At 32.6% G+C, this 27,733-nt stretch overlaps 1 protein-coding gene across 2 annotated transcripts; it reads right to left on the bottom strand.

Annotated features, from left to right (window-relative positions):
- Positions 1-922: 922 nt before the first annotated feature.
- On the bottom strand, positions 923-15,072 carry LOC105794429 (ATP-dependent DNA helicase homolog RECG, chloroplastic). Of its 2 annotated transcripts, XM_052628423.1 has the most exons (19): positions 14,990-15,072; positions 14,782-14,844; positions 14,348-14,444; positions 13,433-13,515; positions 13,213-13,348; positions 11,475-12,110; positions 11,258-11,370; positions 10,341-10,575; positions 9,652-9,812; positions 8,656-8,737; positions 7,578-7,667; positions 6,676-6,909; positions 5,363-5,434; positions 5,003-5,155; positions 4,787-4,930; positions 3,481-3,639; positions 2,897-2,980; positions 1,796-2,368; positions 923-1,301 (listed from the first exon to the last, which is right to left on the bottom strand). In XM_052628423.1, the coding sequence occupies exons 3-19, from the start codon at positions 14,384-14,386 to the stop codon at positions 1,209-1,211; spliced, it is 3,087 nt and encodes a 1,028-aa protein (XP_052484383.1). In that variant the 5' UTR covers positions 14,387-14,444; positions 14,782-14,844; positions 14,990-15,072; the 3' UTR covers positions 923-1,208. The 2 variants fall into 2 exon arrangements, with proteins under 2 accessions (XP_052484383.1, XP_012479052.1); XM_012623598.2 differs by lacking the exon at positions 14,782-14,844 and having other exon boundaries at positions 14,990-15,012.
- Positions 15,073-27,733: the final 12,661 nt, after the last annotated feature.

Genomic DNA, 27,733 nt, shown 5'->3' with positions numbered 1-27,733 from the left:
TTGTAGACTCGGTCAAACCTGTCCAAAATCCGAGTTACCCGTCCCGACCTCTTTAATAAATCTTGGACAGTCTTTTTATAGCTCAGGTCAACCTGTCTTGACTAGATCTTTTTTGATTGGGCCTCATTCTTATCTTATCTGGACCAACAATAAAATTGTTTGGCCCAACTTCCTGGATTCCTTTATAACTTATGTATGCTGAAGTCTTATTTATGTGGCTATTGATAGGACCAATTCTAACTTTTAATTATATCTTCACAATTATAACAAACACAAAGATTACTTGTCATGTTATGCACCCTATGGCTTGGACTGAAACTTCACCATTTTCACAGTTTTGAGTTGACTCTCCTCGATACATCAATCTCAATCTCGAGCAACGATGCTTAAGATATGGTTCAATCATAACTAGAAAACAAAGTAATAATTAAAGAGGAAAGAATATTATGAGGCTGATCAACTTTGATTTGCACCAATGAGAATTTGGTCCAATTGTGGGGAATTGCTCAATCATGACTGTTTATCATATCAAAAACTCCGAAGACCTTCCATGTGAAAAGAACATCCTTTTTAAGATGGTGTCACTCGACCACAAAAAGAGCCCTTGCTCTAATGGCTCTTGTAATGGGAGATGGAGACGACATGTTGAGTTTAGGGTTTCCACCACAGAGTATAGGTTACAAATTTTATGAACAAGGGCCAGCCAATTGTAATGGAAAAACCAACGCCTTGAAAATCATAAAGTCCTACAAGAAAATAAAGATTTGAGTTTGTAGGGAAAGGTGTCTTTGTCTCAGACAAGATCATAGGGTTGTCCCCCTTGGGTTTATGTGAAAGGGGGGGAACCCCTCCTGTTTTGCTAGCTGTTGTTGCCCCAATTGACTTCCCCTTTCATCAAAGATTTGTCATAATCCCAAAACAATGAAACACACACGGAAACTACCTCGCTATCTATTGGAATACACGGAATCAAAAACAATGTGCAATTTTAAAGAATGTCTGAATATAACTTTTAATGGAAACTGCCTAGATGCTGACTGTAATAAAATATAAATGACAACATCACATTAAAATGAAGATGCAACAAAAGAGCAAGTAAGCCACCTAAACACAATGCTATACAAGCAAAGGGCTCACTAACAAGCCATACCTGCAGTCTCTGTCCAAATATTTAACTGAAACCTTGAAATCACCATGCCAGCTACAACTCAATCACCAAGAATACAGAGTGGCTGTCGCATGCTAAGTTCTGCTTTCAGTGCTGGAAAAAGTTCCAAGTCGTGAGAATAACTTAGGACTTTCTGCATACAGAAAAACCAGTGTTGGTATTATAGATAATGGACACAAAGCACACATGAACTAACAGTAGAACTCATTCTGAGAGATAAATTAATACAATATGGTATCCGGATTTTAAAACAAAGACATGACATTATCAGTAGTTCAGAACCATATCTAGAGTACAGTTACCAAAAACTAGGTTTGGTTCTTTTAATAGTGATTTTACTGCTAGGAGTGTATGTTCAAATGATTTTTTTCACACAAACAATAAAGAAACACCTCTATATTAGACATCACAGAAATGCGAAATGCAGAAATACTGCACGAGCAGCAGCGGCTGTTTAGAAAAAACTAGTATCTCAATCAAGGATGAGGAATTGAGGATACATGAATTCACTGTAGCGGATAACTATAAGAAGGAAACACTATACCTTATTGGATGAAATGCCTATCTAAAATGAAATTAAGCAAAACAAAGAGCAATTATATAAGAAGGGCAAGGGAATAAATTTACCAATGCAGCAACATGTGCCTCTTGCAAAATATTCCCATCCATTTCCAATCTAGCAATAGGAAATTCAGGAAGGTGCCCAGACTGTTTTTTTCCAAGTAAATCACCAGGTCCACGTAGACGAAGATCTACACTAGCTAAGTGGAAGCCATCTGATGACTTCTCAAGCACCTTCAGACGATTTAGGCTACTTGAAGAAGATGCTACTAATATACATTTAGACTTTTTTGCCCCACGACCAACTCGTCCTCTAAGTTGGTGTAACTGAGCTATTCCAAATCTCTCAGCATTCATCACAACCATCATAGATGCATCTGGAACATCAACACCAATCTCAATTACTTGAGTAGAAAGTAAAATATCTGTTTCTCCAGACCTAAACTTTCTCAATGCTTCTTCCTTTTCATCACCCTTCATTCTTCCATGCAACAACCCACAGTTATAATCCTGAAACTGATTTGATATGGTCTCAAGATCTGCGGAAGCAGCCCGAAGTTGAGGTAATTGGTCTGATTGTTCAATGACTGGATATACAATATACAGTCTACCTCCTGCTTCTAACTCCTCTAGCATCATCTGTTAAAAAGGAAAATGTTCAAATCCATTTATAGATTCTTCACCACTTGAACTAAATAGGCAAATTTTCATGCACAGGTTAAAAATCTGCATTTAGTTTAATTATTGTTAAATATATTCCTTTGTGTTGCCCCTCTCCTTTTATTTCTCTGAGAAATATAATTAAATGATACATAATTACACATAATAGAAACAAGGCTCATAAGGATTTTCTACAAAGTAATAAAATACCAGGTGAATAAGCAAAAATTTGATTTCTACATTTCTAGTTCTAACTTCAATTGACTTCTCTGATATGAAATCTGATGGTTAGCACTCCCTAGAAGGAACTACTGCACCAATATTGTTTTGGTTCCAAAAGTACAAGAAAGCAAATGAATGCAAAGAAAAATGGCATCAAACAAATTACCAAACTAATGCATACCGTATCACGTTTTCAGTTATCCAACAATTATCATTCCGTTTCCTTTTAAGTAAGAAATAGACACATGCAGTATTTCAAATGAGTAGGACAAGTATATGCCATACCGCATAAATATTCTTAAAGCCATTGTCAGTTCCTTCAATGATGTATGTTTCAACAGGTATCCTTCCAGGAGGTAAGTCAGTAATCTGTCATTACAGGAAACCCGAGAAAAATCATTAGTAGACAATGAGCATGTAACTGTAAACAAGTCACTTAAGTGCACTAAGTTGTCCAAATTATCCTTAACTGTAGGTGAGTTGGGGTCAGACTTACCCCCCTCAATTTATCATTTGGAATTTCTTCTAACTTTCCACAAATGCTTCTTGAGTATTAGGTGTTTAAAGTTACAAAGTCAGACATTCTATTTCCTAGCTCTCTAGTATTTCTCTAGACCATGCTTCTATTTCTTTTTGCTAAATAAATTTTTCCATCACTGAAAGATATAGTCAAGAAAAAAACTCAGCAGAATCAAGAGAGAAGTTTAAATAAAGAAACTAACAAGTTTTTGTTCAATACAAATCAATAATAAATCAAGGATTTAATCTATTTAAACATAGAACGCAACTATAGAGAATTCAAGCAGCTAGAAGTAAGAGACTTAATCTATTTAATCTATTCAGCTAGAAGTAAAACAAATTGTACGTACATTTGTCAAAGACATATCACCATACAAGGCAAGAGCAAGAGTCCTTGGGATAGGAGTAGCTGACAAGGCAAGAATATGAGGAGCCATATGGATGTCATGTTCAGAGGAAACATCAGTGTCAGCCGCTTGCATTCTCGAGCTTGTTGAAGTACAGTATAGCTGTAAGGTTGAGTTTCTCCATTAACTCATCATAACATTGGCACATAACAAAATGAGTAACTGCTTCTAACAGCTTAAAGATGGAATTATTCTTGCAAAATCAAATAAGACAAATGATACCATGTGAAACATTAAGGGTCAACACATTTCATCAAATCATATTCTGAAATAAAACTTCCCCTTTTTCTTCTGTTTGGGGCAGGAGGTGTAGGGGTCTACCAACGTTTCTTCTCAAGCAAATGGATGATGACCAGCATTCTAATATCAATTGGTATTTAATTTGTAGATGACATTCATAGGTAGCCTTCAAGAATTTGATTGATATGTAAATGTATTTTAAAATATGTAAAATATTCAAGGTTGAAAGTGACATCTGACAAATGCTGACTAAGATTCAATATGTTAATTGATAACAATATCAATCACAGAAATAAAGCTAACTTTACTACGCATCCAGCATTTAATGAAAACAATGCCAGAAAAAGATCATGAACATATTGACGATGCAGTGAAACACCCAAGTTTTTTAGGTGAAAGTATACATTGCCACTAACAAAGCAAAAGGGACACCTTATGTAATCCAAAGGCGAAACTTATATGACTCTATTTCAGTGCTTTTCCTTTCTTTTAACCAATTACCAATGTTCTTTTCATCATTTCTTTACCAGCCTCACAGCTACTGACAAAAGATTTCCCTTGTGAGATATTTTCACCTCTTCAAAATGATATTACACCCATAGACACAAAAACACATACACCTAAAACCAATTTCACAACAAGAAATGAAGCTAAAACAGCTTAAACTTTGTTATGCAGAGCTCTTGACTGTAAATTTTTTTTTTGAAGGATTGACTGTAAATTTTTAATCCTTCAGAAAGCATAATAAACTTTTCAGTTTTGCAATAACAAGTCAACTTATATTTTAAAAGAAACAGACACATGCAGCAATGTCATAACTTCAACAAGAGGAGATAGAAAAGAGGAAAAGAATAATAGTCCAAAGTCCAAACTATTTTATCCAACATTCTGCGATGACTGAAACACGATCTGAAGATGTTACACTCAATAAAATTCTCCATTGACACATATAGCTCAGGAGATATATGCATATAATTTAGCATTTTATAGCCAAGTAAAAGTGGACAACCTTACTGTTAAACTTTCCTCTCTGGATCACACCAAAACGATGCTGCTCATCCACCACAGCAATACGTAAAGAAGAAAACTCCACTTTTTCGGCTATTAGACTATGGGTTCCAATGACAAGTGAGATATTTCCACTTTGGAGATCCTGCAGCCTAAAATGGTTAGAGAAACTGAGGATGATTATACAACAAATAAAAGCACCAGATGATATACATACCTTACGAATCAGACGTGATTGCTTTAGCGGGGTTGATCCAGTTAGTAAAGCAACAGAAGGTTTATTATCAACCTCATCCATCTTCTCTAGCAGATCTACAAAGTGATCATAGTGCTGGATTGCAAGTAACTCAGTAGGAACCATGAAAGCGGCCTAAAGTAAGTAATGTCAGCTCAAAACATAATCATGTACCATTAAAACCAGTACGGAATAGAATACCAATAACACAAGCAAGATTACCTAAAATATTACCATAATGAGTAAGGTGATAAGCAGCATATAGTATGTTTAGCTGTATGCAAAGATAAATCTTTAAAAGGCTTACAAAAGAGGTGAAACGTGTAGCTTGAATTTACCAACCTGATAACCAGAGGCAATAACCTCCACGCATGCCAGAAAAGCAACAATAGTTTTCCCACATCCAACGTCTCCCTACAAAGAGATCCATAAATTATCAAGCAAGCTTATCAGTTTTCAAGAATAACAAAATAAACATATGACAAATATCAGATAAAATCAAATCTCAACTCTCTATACATTTTTTCCTCTTCCCTTCATATAAAACTTGATCTTTGCCTATTCAAGATGAAGTTATTCCAAATAAAGTCATCATTACATAGAATCTTGCTCTTAAATATATAAACAATAAGATATGCAAGAGTTAAGGATTTACACAAAATTTAGATGTTGCCATTGCAATTTGGATTTTTTTTATTTTTTGTGTCAAGGATTATTAAAAATACAAATATTCCAGGCACAAGCTAGTAGTTGATGATGGATTTTTCCTGGTAGTTAGAGCTCAATTATTTTCATTATGCATGGTAGATGTCATGTCTTCAAAAAAATCAAGGAGCTAGAACATTATCCACTTTCTCATATTTTGAACAACCAAATCCTATTTATATCTCATAGTAAATTAAATCCCATTTCCCACAATAGTAACTTGTTGAAATACATTACTATAGTACTTCCTCTCTACTGTACCCTGTTGTTTTGTTAAAATTGCATTCTTAGTTCTTCTTAGCAGGCATAATGGCACAGGCACTACTGGAATTTCAAAAAAAATAAAAAATAAAGGAATGATTTCTAGCAGCAAGAACCCAAAATCAGAATCACCAGAGGCTAGCCTTAACCATGAAGCTAAACTAAAATTTGGGAAGGAAACCATCAAGGAAGATACAAGCAAGTTCAAACTATATCCTTTTATATTTATCAGGAACCAGTCAAACATTAACCTTTTCTACAAATCTACACACCATCAAACCTGTCAGCTTTAGGAGTCATAGTGTCATGCAATGATAAAATGAAGCCAATGAAACTCATGATCCAATATCTTTGCTAATTACCAAGAATTTGCTAGTAATTGTGGCAGACTATCATAGTCCTAGAAGACTTTTAGGCCAGGAGGTCTGATTTGGGAGTTAAATTTATTGGATGTATTTCTTTCAAGGGAGCTAGGGGGTAAGGGGGGAGACAATGTAAACAGCCAAAGAGCCCATCTATACTTTTATAGCGACAGCTAATTCATGAAGAAGGTTAGAAAAAAAATTAACTTCAAGAACAATAGAACTAAATATAAGTTAAAAAGAAATATGCATGTGTCGATTAAATTAGAAAAGATGTTAGACAGTTGAATCATGAAAGAATAGTAGCATTCTTGCAAAATCCAGAACCTGTAAAAGTCGATTCATGGGGACTGGCCTCTTTAGATCCCATATAATTTCTGAAATAGCACTAAGTTGGCCAGAAGTGAGGGAATATGGAAGAGCTTTCAAAAATTTCTTGGTCAAACTGGACCATTCTTCCATGTATGCAGCATTCACTTCAGGTTTTCTGTACTTTTCCAGTAATCCATCTTTCTCAATTTTTGTGCCAAGACCTTCAAGCATTTGAAATAAGCGGCCCAACTGCAGTAGGATCATTTTGCTTATGAGTATATGTGCAACTAATGCATAATATGAAATCCAAATGAATTATCATTGTGAAACAGCAAGGATATTCAGATATGATGCTAGGAATGAAGACGCGGTAAAGTTCTAAACTAATCTATTTCAAAATATCTAGAAATCCCTGAAGGAGTTCAAACTCAAACTTGGGAAGAGGCAGACAAGAAAATAAGCTCATCAAATTCCTAGCTTAACTTCTGACATGGGAAAGATAGGAGATTAGGGCTTATGGCTGTTCAGTAATCTAATACTTGAGGAAGTAGGAAATTTACGAAAAAGAAAAGTGAAAAAGGAAAGAAACTCCTAAGCCTCACACCTAAGGCTCCTCAAGACTTACATCTAAGCTTCATTGTATCAGAACAGTCACATAACAATAATGCTGGCAAGAATTATACAAATAGTTTTTGTAATACAGTTCAGTATTTACAAATTCAATACATAATTTTGTATAACATTTAACTTTTTTAGTTTATCAAACAACACCAAATCAATGGAAAGACAGGTTATCCAATAAAGATAGATGGTAAAATAAACAAAATATATATAATGGTAGCAATAATGAAAGATGAGGAAGTTCAATACAAACATCTCACATTTAAATAGCAACTAAAATCACAGATTAATATTACCTGTAGGTAGAAGAACTCATCAAATATGATTCTTCTGCGAGCTAAATCAGCCTCCTCTATATTCTTTGGCTGGTGAATCCCAACATATGCCTACATTGTTAACAACAAATTAAAATGCTTGCTATAGTAAAATATCAAATAATGAGAAAAAAAAAACACTATGCAAATGCTACTAAACTATGAACATCAAAATAGCATATTGAGATGCTAGAATTATGGCTAATTTCTACACTTCTTTTTGTTGGGGGGGGGGGGGGATGATTTACTTGTAATTATGTACCTTTTGTAGATCACTGGATCATCCTTATTTAAATGATTTTCTAGACCACTGTGATCATTTTCATTTCTTAAAAATTCTTAACCCATAGATTAAAAACTCAGACTGGTTGGTTGAACCAGGACTCGACAGGTTATCTGGTTTGATGCATTGTTTGAATTCGGTTATTTATTAAAGTGATAGAAAAATTGATTTAACAGGTGAAAACAGTTTATATACATTTCTTCTGTTTTTTCGTTGTTAAGATTTTACCCTTTAGCTTCTTTGTTTTATACTTAAAACTATATTAGTAAGTCAAATGCTTATTTTGATTAATTATTTACTCTAGTTAATATTAAGTTAACATTAAAATCTTTTTTCTTTAAATTAAGATCTTGTTTGTACCTGACTCCAACCAGTTGAAATGGATGGATCAAGAATTAAAGGTCTTAGCAGTTTGATCTTCAGTCCATTTTTTAAAGTTAAAATAGAGGTATAAGCTCATGTAACCATTCCAAACTAGCCTGAAAATATGCTCTAGTTAAAATTTGAGCAGACACTCAACAGAGTTAGTCCCGAGCTAATTTCAGGGTAAATCACAAAAGCCTTGCCTCTCGACTTCAGACGATGTCTTTCTAAGGGAGGAGTTCAAAATTATAATAATGCAATACGCATAAGCCAAATTCATTCTATTGAATTGAGAAGCAAAGATTACTATTCAATCATCAACGGAAAATATTATTGCACAATGCCAAACTTGCCGGAAACAACAATTTCATTGTTAAAGAATGATGCATCATGGACGAAGAAAAGCTCACTCACATCATTGAGACATAAAAGTCCAAATTCTTTGGTGATTTCTTCAGGTATAGGATCAATATTGACCTGCACAGCTTGTAAAGCCCTGAAAGAAAATGGAATACAATATTATTGGTTAAGAGGAAAAACTAAATTTAAGAGAAATAATTATCAAATTCCTTTTCAAGGGAATTCAATTAAATCCTACAAGTACAAAACACATTCTATTGTATAAAATGTCAAGGAGGGAAAAATCACTTATGCTATAATCATTGTATATTGAAAAGAATATGAATAGAGTCTAAATATTCTTCTTCGAAACAAGAGCCATTTAAACTGTAGCACATCTTTCTTCCTGCTTATAATATAAACCTTTATGGTGAATACCATTTTAATTATGGTGTACAGTTCAACTTCAGGTGTTACTATAAAGGAAATGAGAGCAACTGATTGCACAAGAACGGAATCCAAACAGCATCAATCCAGATAATGAGCTGAATGATGGATCTAGAATATGCTTGCTCGCAAGATTGTTAATGATGGCAGCATTTAAAGCATGAGCAAGATGACATCTTCAGAAAACATTCTAGTAATGTGTATAATCCTATATCACTCATTGGTCTGCTGCATTCATCAAAGAGGAAAATGAGGACGGAATATTTTTGTGTCCTCACCACCTGCTCTTCTTTCCACCTCAATGAGGTATCAATCAACCAGTACAACAACATAACTCCCAGGACAAATACTTACAGCAGCAATATAGACCATTACAATAGCAAAACTCAAAGTACAGATCAGCAATTTCGCAATGCAGAAACATTACCTTTTATGGATTGAGATTTCACAATTCACAGACACACCTTAATTAACTATACAAAAATATACATGTAACTTACAAACATATAAAATGGAATTAGTCAGGAAAAAAATGCAGCATAAGAACTAAAGCACTAGTCTAAAAACTCTTCTTGAAAGCCGGTAGTGATGTAACAATTCAAAACAAAATAGTCAAGGACAAACCTTGGAATGATGTCTCTAAGAAAACAAGGTTTTAAGCCACCTTTTGAAGGATAGATAGGATAAGGCCTTCCTTTTGTGATAACAGATGAATCGTTTTCATCTTTTAGTACATCAATACTGTATTCCCTCATTTCATAGTGATCTTTACTCAAAGCCCTCACCTATATTGGAAAAAAAGTTGGTACAAAATTTAAGGATGACATTGTAAGAAGCAGAAATCAATACTTAAGGGTGAATGGCAACATCTAAGAAACAAAGTTAGCAAAAGCTTATATAGAAAATCTACATTAGTCAGTGTTTATTTCACTGTACTAGTAAGAAAGACAACCAATAAAGTAGAGAATGAAAAAATTACAATTAAAACCAGAAAATTTAAACTTACTAATTGAATATCCCTTTAAGAAACTTATTTTACAATCCTTCTAGCATTTGCTTTACAACACCTCACCACAATCATCCAAAACATGTTTGCTAAAAGAGTAAACAGAAGCAAACAATTTATTTAAAAAAAAAAAATCTGTTATTACTGATGACTATATAGGCAGCCATGAAGCTGCTTCAAATACCAGAATTTAGCCTATACATGTCAACCATTGTCCTTGTCATTACTCTTTGAATGAATTAAAAAATGCATTGACAAGGATATAAGCTGAGCAATTTTGAAGAGTGCGAAAGAAAAAGAAACTCACCTTACCACTAACACATACAAGTTCTCCCAGCTTATGCTTTCCTTCAATACTTTTAAGAAAAGGATGAGATGCAAAACGAGCACCTCGGAAAAACTTCTTCAAATGCAAATAAATTGTCTTCTCACCCTTAGTATCACTGCCATCATATATCTGTTCTGAAGTGGGTCCATTATTTGCAACTTCACAACCGACAATTACCTCAAGAATTGAAAAAGTATAACTGGCTCTAATTCCCCTGCATGAAAAATCATAAATATTGACAACCTAAATGTATATCTCAATAATTGCTATAAATGTAAATCTGTGTTGTACAAACAATTTTACAAGCTAGGGTAGATTAGTTGTTCCCAATCTCAAGGTTTTTCCTTTCTCTTCTTGTTTGATACATTAAATGGCACAGAACCATATTTAGAGAATTTTCAAATGGAAAATATATATATGCTATGCAGTAAGCAAGACAACTTTTAACATGTACAACCGTATGTATGACAACCCTTTTTTAGTTCTTGGGATGAAAAAAGACAAGGTCAGATTTTATGCCAAGTGGTTTGTAATCATATAATATGTCAACATATCTTGTCACTAGAAAACAACCTAAATTTAATGCTAATTCCAAACAATTGCATAGTGAAACATCAAATGATTTGTATGTTCTGACATTGATTATCCAAGGATATAAATATTAACACCACAGAAAAGTCAGCTCAGCTACCTAGGCACATCAAGGTACTTCACCTGAGGCTTGAACCTCACCTCAACATCAATCCAAATTTAGCACCAAGGGCAGCTAAGGAAATAGTAAAGAAGATATCTAGCAGACCAAATATAAGTGTGATAATGTGTTTCTGTCAACAAAATGATCATGGTTTAATGAGAAAAAGGTTAAATCATAGTTTAGTGAGCAAATGGTTAATCACCTTGACGACATAATTTTCCCAACAAAAATCAAGTACTGGCCATCATCAATCTCAGTTTGTGCATTCTGTAAATCTGCATAGGTCCGGGGAAAATGATGTAACAGTTTCCGCAACTGCATGACAGTAGGGTAAAAAGGTAAATAGGGTGAAACACAGCTTGTATAAATACAAGAACCTCCATCAAATGTGATTTTGACATAATTTCAAAAGAACCTACGGTGTAAAAGCCACATTCTTCTAGCTGGCGAGAGTGCCTTTTACTTAAACCAGGAATGCAACTGATGGATCTATCAAGAAATAAATCAATAGTTGCTATATCTGAATGTCGTTGAACCCCAACTTTACTAGAAGATACCTCCTTTGCAACTAGATGATCAGACTTCCCTTCAAATTCTAAAGTAACGGACCAAGAAGATTGATCCAATTTTTCTGTATTTTCTTCCACAGTAAGTAGATGATCTGACTTTCCTTCAGATTCCAAAGTTGTGGACCAAGAAGACTGATGTGAACCTGTACTTTCTTGTAATGCTGCAGAAGAACCAGCCTCTGAAAGAGGTTCATACAAAGAATCCCAGGTTTCAGACAGACCATTTGGATCAACCCACTTTTCATCCATTGAGTTAGATAAAAATCTTTGAGCTGCTAATAGGGCCCTTATTTGGGAGCTACTAGTTGCCTCATCATACAATTCTACTGGCAGGGAACTACCCAAAGTGATGGAAGGAAATCGTTTACATGCCAGGGAAAGATCAAAATCATCTGTAGCGTCTTCAAGATTTCTATCAGGTTGCTCATCAGGTCTTTCGTTCTCGAATAAATCATGAAGGCCACTATAACCCATCAAAACCGACACCTGTAAGCAATGAAATGTGGACATTGTGCATGGAAAAGTTACCAGATGTATAAAGGACAGAGCAAAGGAACATTTCAAAGTCCATAAGCAAAACACAATCAGATTACAAAACTTTCAAATGCCTCGTTACAAAATGAAAAGAAATATTTTAAATACATTACAGCAAGCAACCAAGACAAGTATCAGTTGGAAAAACATAAGTTATCTGAGGGAATGACTAAGAAGATGCCATAAATTAGTTATCAACATCAAGAGCCAGAAACTAAATTCAAGTTCACATATCCCTTCAACATGCTTTTACATAATTTTAAGATGTTGAACTTAAACCAAAAAGTGAATTTTCTAGTGCTGTGAATTCCAGAAAATTGAGTTCTTACTTGAAGCCTCTATATTACCATCTGATCCAAACCAATTAAACTCACCTTTAATCTATGACAGAGTAGCCCTTTAGCACAATGGGATCATCCTATTTTCATAAACCTTCCATTTTTTTTCATTTCCTGACTTGTTTATTGTTCTTGATTTGTTTAAGGGCATAAGAAGTTAAGAATTCAATACACTTGGATGGCTGATTAACTTAGAATGCAAGGATGTCAAGGGCTAAGATTACTAAGCAGCCATATAAATAGTGTTGTAATGCCTTGTTAGCAGTGTCTTACCATATATTTATTCAATTGATAAAGCCAGTCTTTTAGATTTGGTAAAGTTGGCCATTCTTCTCTTATATCCTTCTTCTAGTGTGATTCCTTCAAGTACTAATTTTTTATATTCAATGCATGCATATCAAAATATATAATTGTAAGATTTGGGCCCTCACTGGCCTTTAAACAACAAAAATGAAATAAAGAAAGAAAATGTAATATTAGTCAAAATTAAATACTAAAATATATAGTTTCTCATGAAAATTGCAGGGAAAAAGTGAAACAAATAGAAGCTAGAGATCTGCTTTCTACAGGTATTGGAAACAGTAGGTACCCATTTTTATGCAAAACATAATAAAGCATAGAATGCAAAGAGAAGAGTTCTTTTCTTGAGGTTATAAGGAAATTTCTGAGAATCACAAACAACATCCAATAGCCAAATCTTGTAATTAGACATCTACCTTATTTAGCAGCTTTGAGCGACCTGAGATACTGGCTGTATCATAATTATGTACTTCCTCCAACAACTTTTCTGGAAACTTGTGCTTGGACCGCGAATAAATTTTCGAAACTTTATTGAAGAGGTAATTATGGAACCTAACATTAATTGAAGGCAACTCAAAGTAAAATTCCATCTCAACCATCATGGTTTAAGCAACCAAACTTAATGTAGTGCATTACCTCATTTTTCTACCTAAAGCATTCCTATAGCCTCTCTCTGCTTCAAAGACTATAGCACTTCTCAAACCTTTCCCGGTAAAACACTGAAAGAAAAGGAGGAAAATTTTAGAAGTGCATAACAAAAATTCAGTGTCACCATGCTCATTTGATGCTTAAGATGCTAAAATAAGCCATGAAAAACAAAGAATTGTACATAAAAATTTCCACAATGGAATAACAGCACATTAAGTTTCCATGAGTATCTAAGAACCTGGAAAGCATGCTTGGTTGGATAAGTAAAACTGATACAAAATAAGTTAGGGAAAATGATGGGATCTCTATAACAGAAATACAAGTACTTTGACATAGGCAGAAAATACTAGAAGCCAAGATCTAATTTATGCGAATGAATAAGTGCTACAAGGAGTAAGTGAGAGAGACAAAGAGCATAATAGAATTTCTAACTTGGCCCATCTGAAACAGATTTGAATGAATTTTAGGATCACTAGATTTGGAAGTAGTTAAGATTTTGTGTTAAGAGAATATGGTTGAATAACATAATTCACTTTCAAAGCAAAAGAATTCAGAATTTGAACTCAACAGTTACCTTCCAGCCTATGAGTTCAACCATGTAAATTTACAACTAAAGAGATGAATTTCTTTAACTTGGCAGTATTTACCACCAGTCATTTGTCCTACTGGGCTTTTCACATGTAGTCATACTCTTACATACAGTAGCCTCTCAAATTTTCCACATGCACAACGATACATGTAATATGATTCATCATTCTTCTAATCCTGACCCAATCTTACAACTCCTACTCTGACTACTTCATAGCAGAATCTAAAACAACAATAATCTGAATAGACATATAAAAAATAAAAACTCTTGCTTTAATCATTCATTTAAAACAAAAGAGAATCCTGGTACTGTACCATGGTACATGAAAGCACGCTTGAGACAGTCAGTGCCATGTGAAACAAACTTACTGCACCAAAAGAACATGCCTAACTCATCAAAGCATATACAATCCTGCAAGACGGCATTTGAGTTAGAATCCAGGGAATACAATCAACTGCCACAACCCATACAAAAATGAAAACATAAACATTGGGATTTAAAAGACTTGGGTTTCTTTCAATTCATAATTTTATTTTCAATACAAGTCCACCATTTCCAGCTTCAGCTGGGGAAGGAATTTGAAGTTGTGAGAACTGAACCAACGGAGAGAGAGAGAGGGGGGGGGGGGAGTCTAACTTGGCAGCTTGTTTACATGCAGTTTCCGAGAATCAAAGATGGGAGATGTAAAAGAAAACCAAATTGGAAGATAAAATATGGACTGAGATTAGGCAATTACGACGCTCCTCACCTGGATTTCTAACAACAAGATTTGTTTTGTATGTAGATGCGAATGCCTTCAGTGGCTGGGAATCTAAAGGAATTTGAAATAAAAAGTATAAACATAGACGCCAGTTACAAGAGAGTAAAGAGTTTGGAAGAAACACTCAAACAAACAAAGCTTCCATTTCGAGTCGGAATGACATGCTTATGTTGGGCCGGAAACTGCTACTACTTGCCTCATAGAGATGTTCCACTCCTTTTGGGCTTTTGCTCTTCCTGCCTTGCCTTGCCTTGCCTTGCTCTGCTCTTTAATTTTTCCCTCAGAATTCGGATTCATTCAAAAGCTTCCTTTATTGGTATATAATCATAAATTTAGTTACTAACTTTCAACTCTTTTATCACATTTTCTCTAATTTTTTATTGTTTTACCTCTTTTTAACTTTTTTTATATAAAAAAAAATAACTTAAACTATTACAATTTTTATGGCATTAATATAATAGTCTGCTTAGCACTTTATATATATTTTATTGTGGATATAGGTAATTTATTTTAAATTTTAAACTTTAAAATTCTTATTATCTAACTAAATATTTATGTAATTTATTTTAACAAAATATTATCTATATAATATAATCCAATTCATTTCATTTAAATATTTTACCTTACCTCCTGAATATATAAATTAGGTAAGTTAAAATTAAATATTTGAAAATAATGATAAAATCTTTTAATTTAAAAAATACTTCTTCTAAAAATGTGCTAATTATTACTTTTAAACATTTTTACGTTAAAATGGGATTTTAAAATAGATAATAATATAGATAATAATAGAATATGAGTAAATTACCAAAATAGTCACTTTTGTTTGTCTCGGTTTACATTTTAGTCACTTATGTTTGAAATGTTACGTTTTAGTCACTTACGTTATCGTGTTGTAACATTTTAGTCACTGAGCATTAATTAATTGTCGTTAATGGTGTAATAGTAAGCTGACGTGACAAGTTAAATAATCATTTCAAACGAATATTTTAGGTTAAATTATACAATGGGTCCCTATACTTTTTTTTCATTTTGAGCAATTTAATTTTTTTCTTTTATGTTCTTTGAACTTTCTTTCTTCTTTTTTCCATTCTCTTCTCTTTCTCCCTCTGTTTTCCTCCGTTCTTCATTTCTTTTAACGTAATTTTCTATATTTTCATTTGTTAAAACTAGTCCCTATACTTTTATTTTTAAAATAATTTATTTTTTCTTTTTGTTTTTTATTTTCCTTTTCTTCTTCCCTTTTATTTTTGTTTCTTCTCATACTTTACCCACCAAATAAACCAAGCCCTTGTTTCTTTCACATGATTTCGAATAGAATTTCAATCATTCTTAATCAAATCTCGATTTGAATATAACCTAATTTTGAAACTAAAATTGAATCTAACTAATCAATATAAAAAATCATTTACTTAATCAAATCTAAACATAAATTGAATTATTTATATTTAAAATATTTTTTTTTCTGTTTCCAAACTTTTATAGAATCGTGTAGATTATTCATTTCATTTTCTTTTTATTTTCTGATGAATAAAATTAAGCAAACGATAAAATTGATCTAAACCTTCTTGGATATTCCTAAGCAAGCTTGATTGGAAGTTGAGCATGGATGAACCAAAGAGAGAAAGGGAGCATGAAACCAAACTAGTTTGGGTAAAGTTGAGGGTAAGTTTCGTATGGTGGTCGTTTTAGTCATTGAGAGTGTAGAGCTCGTTTGAAGAATTTGTGAAACAACGTAATTTCGAAAGGGTGAGAATGTTGTAGGTAAGATAGATAAAGTAGTTGTGGGGGTTGGTTAGGAGGTTAAGGGAACGGGCTCGGAAAATTTTGTTGAGGGTGGATTGCCATAAGTCACAACTGGTGAGGTTTTCGAGTGAGGCGAGCTTGTGGGCTAGGTCATTGAGAGATCCAAATTGGTTCGTTAAAGCTATGATGGATGATGAGGGTTTGTAATTGTGAGGTGAGAATATGCGAAGCAAATTTTATTTTGGTTTCAACTTTCGCCTTTTCTTTTTTCATAAACATAAAAAAGTTTTAACAAATGGAAAACATAGAAAAACTACGTTAAAAGAGATGGAGAAGGGAGGAAAATAGAAGGAGAAGCAGAGGAGAATAGAAAATAAAGAAAAAAAAGGATAGTTAAAAGAAAAATAAATAAATTGCTCAAAACGAAAAAATACGGGGACCAATTGTATAATTTAACCTAATTTTTTGTTTGAAATGATGATTTAACATGTCACGTCAACTTATCGTTACATTGTTAACGATAATTAATGGCTCAGTGACTAAAATGTTACAACGTGTTAACGTAAGTAACTAAAACGTAACATTTCAAACATAAGTGACTAAAATGTAACCTAAGCTAAACAAAAGTGACTATTTCGGTAGTTTACACAAAAAAATATTTAAGTTAAATCAAATAAAAGATAAATTATTATATTAATTTAAGTAAATTATGTTATATTATTTTTTAATAATTTAATACAAATTTTAATATTCAAATTTAAATATATTATATATTATTTTAAAAATTAAATACATAATTATAATTATAATCGCGTTTAATTTTTTAAAATAAAACAATTAAAGGATAAATAAAGATTGTATAAGTTTAAAATGCATTTTAAAAATTAAAATTAAATATTAAATTACATTTTTTTTGGTGAAAAAACAAACTATCTATATTAAACTAACATAATAAAAAATTTGTTATTCTATCAATCTCAAAACCAGGTAGTAGCTCTTCAGGAATGTCTTCAAACATTTGCAAATATGTACTCCTTTCTGTAGCCATCTTTGCAATATGTACTCATTTCTGTAACCATCTTTGCGATATGATCAACAACTTGGTTTCTCTCCCTTGGAATATGTTTTATCTTCCAATGTTGTATAGCTTGTAAGCTCATGTGGATCCTTTGTAACAAAGCAGAAGATGAATCTGCTAAGTGAACATCTTGAATAGTTTTGACTACCTCTAGAATACGTGTGTGTATCATAACTTTTTGATATCCCCTTCTTTGGATGTGGGTCAAACCATTTAGAATGCCCTAGAGTTTAGCATCGAAAACTGAACAAAGCCCTAAATAGCGATTGAATCCAAATATTCATTCCCCTTCTTGCTTATACGTCACCCCCAACAGCAGCAACAAATCCTACACCTATCTTAACAACCCCGTACAACTGAGTCCAATTACCTGTCATAGAAGATTCATAAGCAGTTTCAAAGTATTTTGATGAGTTGCCTCTATGAGCTAAAAACAATTGTTTTGCCCAGCACACAAAAGACTTAATAGTTTCAAGAAGTTTCAAGTTATTCCTTGAAAAATAAAAAGGCTCATGTTCTTCCATATGTTCCAAGCAATTATACCAAAAAGGCTTGCTCAAAGGCTTCCCACATTCGCAGCCAAATAAAAGAACATAAGGTCATCTCCATCCACTTGAGTAAATCACCTAAAAAAAAAAAAAGAACATGCTTTGAAGTTCCACAAGAACAATACGAAGCCAAACTTCTCTAGCCACTAAACAATCCCTAATAACGTAAGTTAAATCCTCATTGCCATGCCGACATAACGAACACGAACCATTTTGGCCAATATCACTCCTCAACTGTTCCATATTAAGTTATATATTAATTTTATTCTGAAAAATACTTTTAAGTAATTTTTTACTTTTAACATTGATTTAAACTTTTTTTTTCTTTTTTTCAAGTAAACTTACAAAATTAAATATTAACTAAAATTTTAATATGAAAGATTGTAAGTAGAATATAACAAATTTAAATATTTATTTTTTGATATTTTAAATAATTTAATTATTATTTTATGAATATTAAAATTTAAAATTAATAGATTCTTAAATTTACAAGTTAATTATTATTTTTAAATAATCAAATTTATAAATTTAAATAAAATCTATGCTTTTAAAATATGTAATTAAAATACAATTTCCAAAACTGATTTATTATTTGAAAACAAAAATATTTTATTTTTCAAAATTTTAATTTTAAATACAATTGCTAAAATACTGTTTTATTATGTTCTTAAAATATGTAATTAAAATCTATGTTATTATTTTATGAATATTACATTTGCATCTAATTGTTTTATTTATCAAAATTTAAATTTTCGAATAAACATATTTACAAAACACATGAAATTATTTATCATATATTTTAATTTTTCTAAATTGTTTTTTAATCTTTAATTTAAAACACAATTAATATTTAAAACAAGTTTAAAACATTATTTGAACTTTATATTTATCGACAGTTTTAATTTAAAATTAAAATATGTAAATTGATTTAATTATTATTTTAACAGTTATACAAATTTAAAATTAAATATTTGAAAGTTTTTTATCATTAAACAGTTTTAAAACTTATAAAAGTTCTAAACAGAATTTTACAATATTTAAAACTTCTTATAATTACTTTTGAAATATATATATAATTATTTTAAAATAACCTTTTATAATTTTAATATATATTTAAAACAATTTAATGTTAATTTTATTATTTTAGAAGTTTTGCTTCCATTTTAAAACTACTAAAAATTGTTACAACTTGTAAACTAATAGTTTGTCACACGCAAAAAAAATATTGGGGTTAATTGAAATAATTAAATAAATAATGACCTAGGCTAAATGGTTAAATAGCTAGTGCATTTTCTAGAGGTCGTAAGTTTAAGTCACTTATCTCTGTTTTTTTTTTTAGCAAACTAAAATGAAAACTACATTAAGAAAATATTATTTGGAGAAGAAATTAAATAAGAAATGGGTAGTAAGCTAATAGTTAATATGCCCAAACTCTACCTTGCTTAACCAAGTTTGAGTCACTCCCTATCCAATTCCATTCTTTTATTCAGCAGTAGGGGTAAATTACTAAACAACCCCTCAAAGTTTAAAAATTCTAAGTATTTAGTCTTATTCCTAATAACATTAGAAGTTTTGCTTTCTTTTTCAAAGCCAAGCAGAATTTTGGCTTCTTTTTTCCTATTTCTTCTCCCTTTTCTTTTCATCTTCTTCTTTGCATAATATTTTTTCCTATTGCTAAAATTAATTTTGTTTCCTGAATCAAAATATATTCCCGATTTAAGTTGTTTTTCAACCGGAATCCCAATCGCCATTAGAAACATTCTTTAATTGTTGCCAAGAATCAGTAAATACGTCTTAACTCCAATGTTTGATCTCATATCCTTATAGAATTTCTATCTAATGATAATCTTGCAACCGATTAAATGTTTTCTAACGATTCTTGCCAAAATTTTTTGATAATATCGTTGAATCTTGATACCCAATGTTAATAAATGTGAATTTGTCGTTGAAGAACCTAATTTAGGTGAATTGAACCATTCTTGATCCCGAGGAATGTCGTTTGGGCTCCCACTAAAAGGTGTGTATTCTTTAACAAACGAATTGAAGCAAATCATGCCTCGAATTAAGGCCACACGACCAACCACACGGGAATGTAGACCACACGCCATGTGCCTTTGAAACCCTAGGCTAGTTCAAGCCTCATACAACCAAGAATGTAACACCCCTAACTCGTATTCGTCGCCAAATTAGGGTTACAGAACATTACTGTACAAATGGAATATTAAAACAAACATTTCAAACATCATCCAAAACATATTATAATACACTCATTCAAATATATATCGTCCCTAAATCGAGCCTGTGAGGTCCTAAAAATACCTTAGAAATGATTCGGGACTAAATTAGAAACATTTGGAAAGTCTAAGGAAAAAAAGTTAGAAAAATTTGACTACAAAGGTCACACGGCCGTGTGCCTCACACGGCTAAGACACACGCCCGTGTCTCAAGCCGTGTAACAATAGAATTAGGGACACACGGTTGTGTCCCAGCCTGTGTCCTCACCCGTGTAACTCACTGAGTTGGGTTACATGGCCGTTTCACACGCCCGTGTGCCAGGCCATGTAACTGCTTGACTTACATGCAATAAAATCTACAGGGGACACACACCCGTGTCTCAGGCCGTGTGGACATGAATTTGCCAAAATCAAGCCAATTCCATTACTAAATCATGCATATACCTAAAAGCCTTTTGTACACATAATCAAAGCATCAAAACATGACCCAAACTTACATGTAATGACCAATTCAATAGTCCAAAATCAATCAACCAATATGCCATACAAGGCACCTCAAATGCAAACATCAAAAATTACCTAAACATGCATATTTGGTCACATTTCCATCATTCACACATAGTTCAACTTCTAACAAATCATGCCACAAATATGACCATTAACACTTCATCACAAACTTAGCATTTGAGCCATACCATTCATGCATCATAAGTACCCAAAATGACATAATTTGGCAAGCATTAAAATGTATCAAATTCAAACAACTTATACATGCAAAATTCGTCAACTAACATTCAACTAAACACCAAAACAAGTGTAACAACCCGTTTTCAGTAAAATCAGAATACTGGTTTCGGGACCACAAATTCGAGTCTGTAAGAAAAATTATTTTAATATTATTGCATAGTCTACATTATGAACGAAATTTTGTATGAAAATTTCGTTAAGAAAATTTTACTGATTACATGTTTAATTGATAAAAGGACCAAATTGCATGAAATGCAAAAGTTGAGTTCTAATAGCTATAAGTATCAAATAGCTATGGAATTCAAAATTAGAGGTCTTTATATGGAAAATAGACCATTAAAAGGAGTTAGTAGATAAGTATGATGATTCATCAATGGAAAATTAAGAAAAGAAAATGACTAAATTGGAAAGATGAAATAATAAAAGATAGATTTTAATTAAATAACAAAATATCATCATTTTCATCATCTTTCCCAAAATTAAAATATGGAAACCCTAGCCATGGAAACCTAAGATCAAGCCAACTTATTTTTCTTAATTAGGTATGTTTCTTTGTCTCGTTTTTAGTAATTTTATATTCGATATCGTAATAACTTAATCTAGTTATCTCGTGGATTAATTTGCAAAGTTATTAAGGTATTAAAGTTTTTCCATGGATGAGTATGCATGAATTATGAAGTTTTATGGTAGAAAATGAAAGGTTGTTGTTAGATAAACAACTTTTGTAAAAGAAATTTTGATGAAATTATTATTTAGGGGCTAAATTGAAAAGTTGTAAAATTCATGGAAAAATTCTAAATTTTATGGAATACATGGGCTGATAATTTTATATGTAAAAATCGGTTAGGCTTGGAATAATGATTAAATTGCATGAATTTCATTTTCCGAGCCTAGGGACGAAATCAAAATTAACTAAAAGTATAAGGGCAAAATGATAATTTTTCCTAAGATGTGAATTGAATTGAATTGAATATGAATTATATTAAATTGATTTAAATTTACTCGTATAGATCCGGATAGACAAAATACGAAATTAGATCGAGGAAAAGAGAAAGTGTCGGATTAGTAGACAACAAATCAACGAACACTTGTCAAGGTAAGTTCGTGTAACTAAATTGTGTATATTTATATGTTTGAATTGAATGTTGTATATGTAAAATTTCTATTTATATGAAATTGATTACATATCCAACAAAGCTCGATAAATTTTAAGTTTTGTTTGGATAGATGAAATTTTCATAGATATAGGGTTTCCGAATTAGTTGTGGTCCTGCATATGTTCCGGACACACCACAGCTCGAAAGAGCATCCCATTATTAGCCCTCTCGAGCTTCTCATTATATGGTTCTTGCGAGCTTCCTGTAAATAGGTCTTCAGAGCATTCCGATCGGTTGTGATCTTGCATGTGTTATGGACACATTGATGCGATCTGGCTCGATGATGTAGAGTCGAGTCACTTTAGTTTGCCCGATCGTCGACGAGGAGAAGATTGAGTTGTCGAAAGGGATAATTTAGGCTAAGGGTTGCGGAAGTTTTCAAAATGTTTTTTTTTTAAGTTGGCTGAGGTGATGTTAGGTTTATAAGGGATAGTAGGTTCGGTTTAAGAATGAAAAAAAAGTAAATATTGGATAGAAAGATGGAACGGATATGTGAACTCAAGCTTCAAGAACGATTCAATACTATAAAAAATATTGCCCCGGGACTTATATGGCTTAAGTTGGGATAAAGAATTCGGAAGATGGAAATGGAAAGCGAACTTAACGCAAGAACGATTCAACACTAAAGAAAGTGTCACCCCAATTCTTATATGGTTAAGGTGGTCGGATCCACACCGGTTACGGTGATAAGTTCAAAACAAGTCGAGAAGACGCCACTAGCAACGCTAGATAAGTCAAACAAGACTTGTACGAAATAAGAGAGGAGGTAAACTCACTCTAGAACAAAATGTTCATAAAATTTTTGTCAAAGTTCAAAAGTCTAACCAAAAGTCCTTTACAACTGAAATCAGCTGACTATTTATACTACTTAGCTAGAGGTAGCCGAATAGAAAAATTCAGAAGCTTAATGCCTAAGCAATTTTGACTAGAATGAGCTAGAATTATCTAGAATAAACCATTAAAGAGCTGGAGTAGGATTCGGTTGAATGGGACTTCAAGAGGCAGCTTGATGCTTAAGCAAATGAACTTGAATGAATTTGGAAGCTTGAAAAGTGCAATGCACTTGTCTAGGTTAAGCCAAGGCCTTAATTGAAGCATTGATGATAGGCTGGTTCATGAAAGGTAGCATGTACCTTTGTAAATTTGTCTTCCCCTTTGTGCATGCACATTATTCATTCAATGGGCTAAAATAAGGTATTATATCCCCCTTTGGACGTTCATGACTCCACCCATGCATGTATAGAAGCTGATTGGTCAAATTAAGGTGTGAATGGCTTAGATGCTGCCTTGGGAAGACAATCGGCCAAGCTTGGCCTTTAAGTTGCTGGACACCTTTTGGCCGAATAGGTGCCTTGAAAAGCCAAATGGATCAACCACCATTCATTGAAAGAGACCTTACATGCACCGTCCCATACATTGAACCTAACATGCATGAACCTTGTTTAATTACTCTCCAAATTTAGCTCACCTACAAAAACACATGAACCAAAATTAAATCACATAAAATTCAGCTGAATCAAACATTAATATAATTTAGACATACTAATTAACACATAAATTAAATTAGACAAATTTAATAAAGTTTTAAACAAGACAGATTAAATTCGGCTAAGACACATTTAAAGCATGTAATAAGTCAAGACATAATTATGAGCTATAGTAATTTAAACTAAGTTAATAAAATACTTAATTTATTCAAACATTAAAATAAATGAGCTGAAATAAACTTAAACCGAGCTCAAATGAGCTAAAGTAAGCTCATGTGAGCTGAACCGAGCTGAAATCAATTTGCACTACGGTGTAAGGTTTCTCTAAAATGTTGACCCAAGCTTTTCCATCTTCATCGAGCTGAGTCTTGGTCCAAAATTGAATCAATAAAGCTGAAACAGCTTCTTGGAGTTGTTTGGCTCGGGCTCGAGTTATGGGGCCTTTAGGGAGCTCGAGAGGATCGAAAGTTAAATTCACGGGTGCCCTGGGCGTGCTCACATCATTCCTCCTTCTTCAGAACGACTTGTCCTCAAGTCAAGCCGTTGGTTTACTAGAAAGCGTTTGCGCGACTTTCCTTGGTTGAAAAGGGCGAATGGCAAATGAGTGATCTGAAATTTATAGCCATGCGTTAACAAAAAGCAATGCAAAGAAACTTGCAGTCCAATCATAATCAAACCAAAACAAGTGCAACGAATGCGAATGGACAGATGCAAAATACCATGTTTGCAATCATGCCAACAAATTATCTTACTTGTCAATATCTCTTCAAACGATATAGACAAAAACAAATATGTTGTAAGACATTCAAAAATCTCAATTGGTTTCCACAAATCATAGCCTAGATGCGAGTAATGAGTCAAAAGATGTACGTAGGCATCACAAACTAGCAATCGAAAAGAATTAGAAGATTCATGGTCTTGCTTAGTTGGGCATTGTAATTTCCATTTAATCGCATGCTTGCCAAAAAAATCACGATGATCAAAAACAAGAATCTTTTTATCAACAACCAAGACAAATAGATCATCATCAAGAAAAATAGAACAATTAAGCATGTCACGATCTAAGTGTTTAACAAAAGCTAAATCATCAACACGATTTTTAACACCATCTGAGGAGAACAGAAATGTTTCAAGACTTTCAGGTGTCTTACCTTTATGAGCAGGAAAATAAAGATTGTTTTTACCTCGATCAATCAACATAAACCTTCACTCATTGGGGGTATAGAGTAGTCAAAACTTCGTGGTTAAGTTAACCTTTTTGGAATGACATGCGAACTTCATGTACAACCACAGAAATGGCGTAAGGAACGAATTTAAATTGAAATCAAATTTGTCAATCCTCGTTTCCTTATTCAAAAACCAAGTATCAAACAAATAGAAATTATTCGCACAAACTTTAAGATGCTGGTTTTTCCCGTAAAACAAATTAAAACATATTCCGGGTTTAAAAACATGAGTTTGATTACTTATGCCAAAGTGTAGCAAAGGCTTCAGTAAATCAAACATGTCAAACCGAAGGATTTTTGCATACATGGGACCAAACGATCAAAACTCTTTGCCATCATCGAAACAGACTTGCACAAATTCAAATTTCACAAAAAACTTTAGTGGATACATGTTAATATCATATTCAAACAAATTATGTGTTTTTTGTGAAAACTCATTATCACGCAAGATTAAATTCATGGTTTGTCGATCAAACCGAAAAACATCAACAAAGTTACCTTCACAAGGCCAGTCAAGAGTAAAACTCATTGTGCTTTTCTTTGGAACGAGTTCATTAACCACAATCAAGGAATAGAAACTAATCGGATGAAGATAAGGGAATCTTTTAAAAACTAAGTCACCGAAAATGTTATCGATAACTTTCAAACATGATTGTCGTGACTCAATTGTTAAAATTTCCTTACCTCACTTACTTTGGGCTCGTGTGGTGTGATTTCATCTTCAACCTTACCTTCTTCGGTCATGCGAAAGCGTCGCTCGTCAAGAAGGTATTGAAGTTGAAAATTAGTTTTCGATCTTTCGGAAACCTGAAAAGAAACACAACGAGACAATTTCATATCTAGGTTAGTAAACAGGTTCCTCACTTTTTCTTGTTTGCTTGCATCTTTTTCTCTCGTTTCTTTTTCTTTTTCAATTTTTGGAAACACAAAGATTTATATACTTTTTCATACCTAATTTTACTTAAAATTATTTATTTTCGATAGAATTTTTGTCATAAAATAATTAATTTTTATAAAATAATTAAATTGTATTAAAAATTTGAACATTTTAATTTTTATTCAATTTTACAATTATTTTTAGTGAATTTTGATTATTTTTGACCGATTCGTACAAAGGGCGAAAATTGACTCGGCAGACACCGTTAGAAGAACAAAACTGAGAAGCAATTCGAAGTAACAAGGAAAAATAATTTCCAGCCTAAGACGGTCCAAATATGTGTATTAATTCATAATATAATTAATTTTAATTTATTCCCAATTTAATTTGGGCTAAATAAATTAATTTTAATTTATTATCGAAAAAAGGCCCAGTTGAACAAAATTGAGCGAACCAAACCAGTCACCAATTGGGTAGCCCAGAACTGTTCAAATGCTGACCCAGGTCAGCATTTTAGCTGATTAAATGAGCTGCAAAAAGGCCCTTGGAAGACTTCCAAATTGCATTCAAACCTCACCTTAAATTAAGGCTTTATGGATTTGCCCTAGGCCATGAGGGGGCTATTTGGCTACTGAAATTTGCTATTTTTAGCAGCCATCCTCAGCTATATAAACCCCCCTTTGCTTCCCATTCAAATCATCCCTCATTCACATCTCTTCTCTCACAACTCTTCTCTCACCTCTCACATTTTTCTCTCATTTTTCCATTCAAAGTTCCTTGCTCTTGTGCTGATTTCTCCTCTTAGGAAAGGGGTATTCTTCAGCCATTTTGGAGCAGTAATTGAGTGTTCATAGCAGCCTTGACCGGCGAGGACAACAAAGAAGGAAGAACGGAGCAACCTAGTCAAGCCACGGAAAACCATCGGATTTGATTCTTGTTCCTTATCTCTTTAATTTTTGTTGTTTTTATGATGAACATATCTACGAATATTTATGCTATTTGAATGATTAATTTAATTAGCTTAGCTTGAATTTAATTCGTGTTGGGTTGATTGCATTCTGTCCTCTTGATTTGTTAAATTTTTGTTTATGTTGTTACAGGCTTCGATAAAAATGTTTGATTAAGTAAAACCATGATTTAGTTATTCTTACATTACAATTGTAAGATAACTAAAGAAATAATTATTTAAACGCATTTAAATTGTAATTAATGGACACAGTACTTAATCAGTGCATGTTTAATTCTTCTAAGGTAGCTGAAGATTAGATTAGCATTGTATTTGGCGATATATATGCCTTGCATAACTTGCAAGATTATTGTGATTAAACCGTTTCAAGGTAAGGATACTTTGTTACCTCACATAGTCTTTTATATGCTTACTAGGTTGAATTAATCGTTTGAATTGACATAGGAATATGCTAGAGATTGTTTAATCTAATAAGTATGTATGTGCAATAACATGTTTATCTTTATAAATCTGTTTTATCGGTCGAATTGACATAGGAATATGTACAAGAGATGAATGGATTTTTAATTTGTAAATATGTTCATAAGTTAGCAAATTACCGAGTTGTCGTGATTTATTAGTAATAAGTATAAGCATAAGTTTAATGATTGTAAGGTAAGGAAATGTCATTAATCCAACACAATTATATCATCTTGATTAAAATCAGCTTCTGAAATCGTGCATTAGAACTTTATTTTATTTTACTTTGTTTTCTAGTTTTTAATCATTTCCCAAATCCAAATATTTTTCTTTCACCAAAGTGTTTAAACTTACTTTCATAAATAATTCTTTAACAGTCCCTGTGGGTACGATAACTCGATATTTACTTGTCAC

Source organism: Gossypium raimondii, chromosome 3 (assembly GCF_025698545.1).
Source record: "Gossypium raimondii isolate GPD5lz chromosome 3, ASM2569854v1, whole genome shotgun sequence".
NCBI classification, from domain to species: Eukaryota; Viridiplantae; Streptophyta; class Magnoliopsida; order Malvales; family Malvaceae; genus Gossypium; species Gossypium raimondii.
This window is presented reverse-complemented; position numbering and strand designations above follow the sequence as displayed.

Bases quoted from the DNA above. Each gene is read 5' to 3' on its own strand.
- LOC105794429 (XM_052628423.1), bottom strand. From the start codon at position 14,386: ATGGCACTGACTGTCTCAAGCGTGCTTTCATGTACCATG. The intron at 10,576-11,257 runs GTGATTAACCAT...TTTTTCATGCAG, and splicing joins GGGAAAATTATGTCGTCAAG to GGGAATTAGAGCCAGTTATA. The intron at 2,981-3,480 runs GTACGTACAATT...CTGTAATGACAG, and splicing joins GTGATATGTCTTTGACAAAT to ATTACTGACTTACCTCCTGG.